Genomic DNA, 6000 nt, shown 5'->3' on the forward strand with positions numbered 1-6000 from the left:
CCTCTGATACCTGGAATCCATCTCTCACTATTCACATGAGGTGCCTGAGTGACCACTGGGCAGCTGTGGCTTTCTGAAGCCCCCTGGGTGCTGCTGGCAGTCAGCCAGGTTAGGACCCCCTGCCCTGGATATATTGCCCTCCCCTAGTCGAAGTGCACGGCTTCTGCTCCTCCCACTGCTCTGTGGTTCTTTCTCCCCTGAAACTCTTGAAATGTAATGGCTTTTAGTTTGTCTTTACTCTAGGGGAAAAGATTATCTTGAGACTGTGTCCAACAGAGGAAGAAACAGTAGAGCTTCTTAGCAAAGTCCTTAATGGTAACAAGTTGGCATCCGAAGCATTAGCCAAGGTGGTTCACCAGGATGTCGCCTTTACTGACCCAACTCTGGATTCGATGGAGATCAACATTCCACAGGACATTTTGGGAATTTGGGTGGATCCCATAGGTAAGTAGAGGAGAGCATTTGCTTTTGTTTATTCTTATTAGTAATCCATTTTTGGGGGAGGAGGGGCTTAGAAAAATAAAAATTGAAAGTGTAGTTTAACTCTTCTAGAAGTTTTTAAAATTTTAAAGTTTTAAAATGATAAATGAAGTGTTGAAGTGTATGTGTTATGATGTGTACTATAGATATACATACACACATATACAGGCACATATACAAAGCTGAATTAACTCATCTTTGAAAGACTTCACGGGTCAGACTGGTAAATATGAGAGAAGAGTGCAGTGATAGTAGCTATAACTAATTGAGTACACGTGCCATTTAAAGAACACTCCACTCCAGCAGATTGTTGCCATATGGGAGTACAGTCCAGATCTTCAGATTTTTAAAGGGAAAACCAAAATCCAGGTTTTTAAGTGAGATCTCCCAATTTTTAACCATTGGCTACTAATTCAATTAAAGAAGCAAACAATCAAAACCACTGTACAGGTCAGGTAAAACACAGTTGAATGTGACTCATTAGCAGTCAGTTTGTGAACCCGGTGTAAACCTCACTCATTATTTTTTTGGTCATGATTGTGGTAGAACCATAATCTATAGCTCATTGTTTTAAAAGGATGGGCCTATCTCAATGATGCTATTAATACAATGCCCTAGATATTAATTTTCAGAAGTCTCTTCTTTTTTTCTTTCGCACCTGCCTGGCATAATCCACCCAACACAACTGAGACTGTTCATTATGCTGAACAGGTAAACTCCTCCCACCCTCCCCCTCCTACAAGCACATTATAGAAATGCCTTTATGGGCTGGCCAGGTGGCTTAGTGGTTAAGTGCTCACGCTCTGCTACTGGCGGCCCGGGTTCGGATCCTGGGCGCACACCGACGCACCGCTTCTCCGGCCATGCTGAGGCCGAATCCCACATACAGCAACTAGAAGGATGCGCAACTATGACATACAACTATCTACTGGGGCTTTTGGGGAAAAAACAAAGGAGGAGGATTGGCAATAGATGTTAGCTCAGAGCTGGTCTTCCTCAGCAAAAAAAAAGAGGAGGATTAGCACGGATGTTAGCTCAGGGCTGATCTCCCTCACAAAAAAAAAAAAAAAAATGCCTTTAATCATCAGAGAATTATGAACATCCAGCCAATGGATTATGTATGCAAACTAAGAACCTTTCCCAAAATCTCTGATCACTTAAGGGTAAATCAGCCTCAGTTAAGGTTGCTGAGGGACAATGATCTCCTGTTTCTTGGTTCTATCCTGAATTGATTCTGTTAGCCAGCTCTCTGGATCTTTTGCCCAGCACATCCTTAACTGGGTGTTAACTCACCGGATGTTGGCGGTCAGCTGCTGGCGTGTGCATCTCTTAAGGAGAAACCTAGCTCCTTGGCTTCTTTTTCACAAGAGTACCATCAATTTCTTCCTTTTGTGCCGCCATCGTTGTCTCTTGCCTCCTTCTAATTTGAGGGACAGAAAAAAAGGTAATTCCACTCCTGACAGATTCCGGAAGGAGGCTTTCCCACCCACATTGGAGTTGTCCTCTGATGAGTAAGAGCTCTAAAGAATCCCACCACTTATCCTGAGTCATTAGCTTTTAAATGCTTTTGACATGTGATGGATATTTGAGTGCTTATCGTATACAAGGTGCTATGCTAGATGCCACAGGAACTATGGACATGTCCTCTTCCTTCAAGAGTTCCCATATAGTTGGGAAAATGAAACACAAGCAGCTTAAAAGTGAAGTACAAGAGGTTAAATAACAATTCAGTACAACTGACACCCAACGGTAAAACTTGATTGGTTACTGAGTTAGTCTGTTCAGGCTGCTGTCACAAAATACCACAAACTAGGTAGCTTATAGCCAGCCCTGGTGATGTAGAGGTTAAGTTTCAGTGCTCCCACTGCACTGGCCCAGGTTCATTTCCTGTTCAAGGAACCACACTACCCGTCTGTGTGTGGTCACACTGTGGCAGCTGCGTGTTGCTGGGATGCTGAAAGCTCTGCCACCAGTATGTCAAATACCAGCAGGGTCACCCATGGTGGACAGGTTTCAGCAGAGCTTCCAGACTAGACACACTAGGAAGAAGGACGTGGCCACCCACTGCTGAAAAAATTGGCCATGAAAACCGTGTGAATAGCAGTGGAGCATTGTCTGATATGCCACTAGAAGGTGAGAGGATGGTGCAAAAAGACCGGACAGGGTTCCCCTCTGCTGTGCACAGGGTCACTAGGAATCAACTAGGAGTCAGAATTGACTTGACAACCCTAACAACAAAGGTAGTTTATAAGCAACAGAAATTTATTTCTCACAGTTTTGGACGCTGAGAAGTCCAGGATCAAGGTGCCAGCATGATTAGGTGAGGGCCCTCTTCCTGGTTCATAGCTGGCACCTTCTCACCATGTCCTCACATAGTGGAAAGGACTAAGGATCTCTCAGGAGCCTCTTTTATAAGGCACTAATCTCATTCATGAGGGGTCCACTTCATGACTTAAGTACTTCCCAAGCCCCACTTACTAATACCATCAACTTTTGGGGATCATAATTTTGGGGGGACATAAACATTCAGACCATAGCAGTTACCAAATTAGTAGAAGACAGAGACGATATAGGACAGAGTTTATAGATGTATTCATCATTATCTTCTAAATAATCATTGCCTGAATCCAAACAAATTTGCTTCGTTTTTCAGATTCAACTTATCAATATATAAAAGGTTCGGCAGACATTGAATCCAACCAAGGAATCTTCCCCAGTGGACTTCAGTGCGTCACCATTTTAATTGGTGTCTATGACATACAGACAGGGGTGCCCCTGATGGGAGTCATCAACCAACCTTTTGTATCACAAGACTTAAACACCCTCAGGTAAAAAATGATCGTTTTTGGTATATCATGGTTTTTAGAATTTATAGCCTCAGCTTTGCTTCTTGTCAAGACTACCACTCTACGTGACATTCCTGTGGCTCAGTACATTGGGGTGTTTCTACTAAAAGTCTACATGTTCGAATTAAAGTTCTTTCTATTTTCAATCTTGGGTTTGGCATAATTTTATTTGGGGCTAGGTGCATGCTGGTAGAAACTTTTAAAAGAAATACTACCTTGGAGAAATCATAGTTTTGCATTTGGAATATAGCAGTCCTGTTCCCTGTTTTCTAGAATCCACTCACAACCAGATTAATAGAGCAGTGGTAACACTATCTTCTAATACATTTGGAACAAGATAGATGCCATCACTATATAGCCAGTTGAACATTTATATAATTGTAGAAGAAATTCAAAACAAAATGTGAAAATTATCCAGTGAAAAGATGAGTAGGCATGGCCAGGGTTAGAACCTGCCTATGAGGTGCTCTTCCTATAAATACTGTCAGCATCACTTCCTCTTCTGCCTCCTCCATCCTCAGCCCTCCGTGGACTTCTGCACAGACCATAGAGGGTGGCCAGGCCACCAGTTGCCTCTGATCATGGCCTGTGCTTTGGTTCACTCCAGGGCATGGCAGAGTCCAAGAGGAAGCAACCAGCTTTTCTCCTATGGTTTCAGTTTTTATTGAAATAGGTCATATTTTTCCATTTGTATAGGACTAAATATTTTTATTAAACTTTGAGTTGCTGTAGGCAACTAAGAATTATTTGCTCTTTAATAGTCATAAACTACACCTCTGGAATTTTGACATTTTCCCTCTACACCTGTCTTCTTCCAAATGAAAATGTGTTTCTGTTCTCTTTAAAGGGACTCTCAGTAAGGGACTGGACACAGACATAATCGTGGCCTAGAAGTGGTTGATCAAGTAGTTAGGGGCACAGATTCTGCAGTGAGACTTCCTGGGTTTGAATGGAGATTCAACCACTGACTGACATTCTCACCCTTATGTTGTCTTCGCCTCAGTTTCCTCCTCTGTAAATAGAGTAAATTACCCAACACATATGGTAATTTAAACATTGAGAAATGATAGGTGCTGTTATTGTTGTTGCCAAAAATAACAAGTCCATCTTTCTTGGTGTAAAAGCCAGAGTGGAGCTAGCGAAGAAGAGAGTGAAAAGGAGGTAACCAAATGAAGAAAAACTTGTAAGGATTGTAAAAGATTTGCAGATTGAAAAGAGAGATGATTTCTCTGTTCATCTTTTTCCCTATTAAAGTTTAAATGCCAAAAGTGGCAATGACATTTTGCTGTGTTCCGGGAGGCCGGAAATCCCACACATTTTTGCGTTGTCCTAGATCTGTGTGATAATGCTGTAGAGCTCAAAGCATTCCTAACCTGCAACAACACAGGCAGCTGCATGCACAGGAGTACCTTTTAGAAATGAATTAGCTACTTGACATCCATTTCTAGGCTTAAGGACATTGAAACTCATTTCATTATATCTTTTTCATATCGTTAAGTTAGAAAGCAACATGAGCAATAAACAAATGTGATAACCTACCACCACTAACGGAAAGTTCTCTTCCACAGGTGGAAAGGACAATGCTACTGGGGCCTTTCTTACATGGAGACCCAAATCTATTCCCCTCAGCCTCCCAACTCGAAAAAATACAGCAGTGACACACAGAGCCAGCTGACCGCAAACACCGGGTCTGAGGCGGAATTCTCCCGCCTGTTTTCAGCCGTCATCAGTACTAGCGAAAAGGAGACTATCAAAGCCGCACTGTCACGTGTGTGTGGAGAGCGCGTGTTCTCGGCAGCCGGGGCAGGTTACAAGAGCCTCTGTGTTGTCCAAGGCCTTGTTGACATTTATATCTTTTCAGAAGACACCACCTTCAAGTGGGACTCGTGTGCTGCTCATGCCATACTCAGGGCCATGGGTGGGGGAATGGTAGATTTAAAAGAATGCTTGGAAAGAAATCCAGAAGCGGGGCTTGACTTACCACAGTTGGTATATCACATGGAAAACGAAGGTGCTACTGGAGTGGATCGCTGGGCCAACAAGGGAGGACTGATTGCATACAGATCAAGGAAGCAGCTGGAGATGTTCCTGAGCCTCCTCATCCAAAATCTGGCAGCTGTGGATACACATACATAGATGGACTCTGTCCTCATGTACTTGTAAACCAAGCTGTGAAACTATCTCCCACATCTCTATCTTTTGAAGATAGCTTTGTCCTATTGATGGTCAACATTCACCTCCTCTTTTGAGGAGTATTTTTCCATTATGTGTTCATAATAATATTAATTTCAATAAATGATATTCATGCAGCAATTAAATAGATGTGTGAAATTCTTAATAGTGGATATTGTGCTATTAGAGCTGCTTGAAACACTTCAATAAAATGTTGAAGAAAGAGGAAAAATTCCTGCTCAAGTAGTAAAACTCCTCTAAACATCTAAGCGATAAGTAAAATGTTACTGAAATATTAGGGAGAGCACCGAGGGGGCTGTGCCTGGGTTTTGTTTCCTGTCTTGAAGGAAAAATCTGCAGCTTTAGCCTTTGGCAGAACATTTAGAACTGTGAATCTGATGCATAATCTAGCCAAGTTCATGTACTTTCAACAGTATTCTTATGTTTCTTAAAAGAATTAAAGCCTGGAGCACTGTGGGCTCCCTCCTACTCTCTCTCACAT

At 42.4% G+C, this 6000-nt stretch overlaps 1 protein-coding gene across 2 annotated transcripts in view; it reads left to right on the forward strand.

Moving 5' to 3' along the window:
* The window catches only part of INPP1 (inositol polyphosphate-1-phosphatase), a 34219-nt gene extending 28581 nt beyond the window's left edge, over positions 1-5638 (forward strand). For both annotated transcript variants that reach the window (XM_014784689.2, XM_004426736.3), the window contains exons 4-6: positions 244-444; positions 3134-3308; positions 4895-5638. In XM_014784689.2, the coding sequence (XP_014640175.1) occupies positions 244-444; positions 3134-3308; positions 4895-5462 (944 nt within the window). In that variant the 3' untranslated portion in view covers positions 5463-5638. The remainder of the gene's footprint in view (positions 1-243; positions 445-3133; positions 3309-4894) is intronic.
* The last annotated feature ends 362 nt before the right edge of the window (positions 5639-6000 follow it).

This window comes from Ceratotherium simum, chromosome 9, assembly GCF_057802395.1.
Source record: "Ceratotherium simum simum isolate JZ-2026a chromosome 9, ASM5780239v1, whole genome shotgun sequence".
NCBI classification, from domain to species: Eukaryota; Metazoa; Chordata; class Mammalia; order Perissodactyla; family Rhinocerotidae; genus Ceratotherium; species Ceratotherium simum.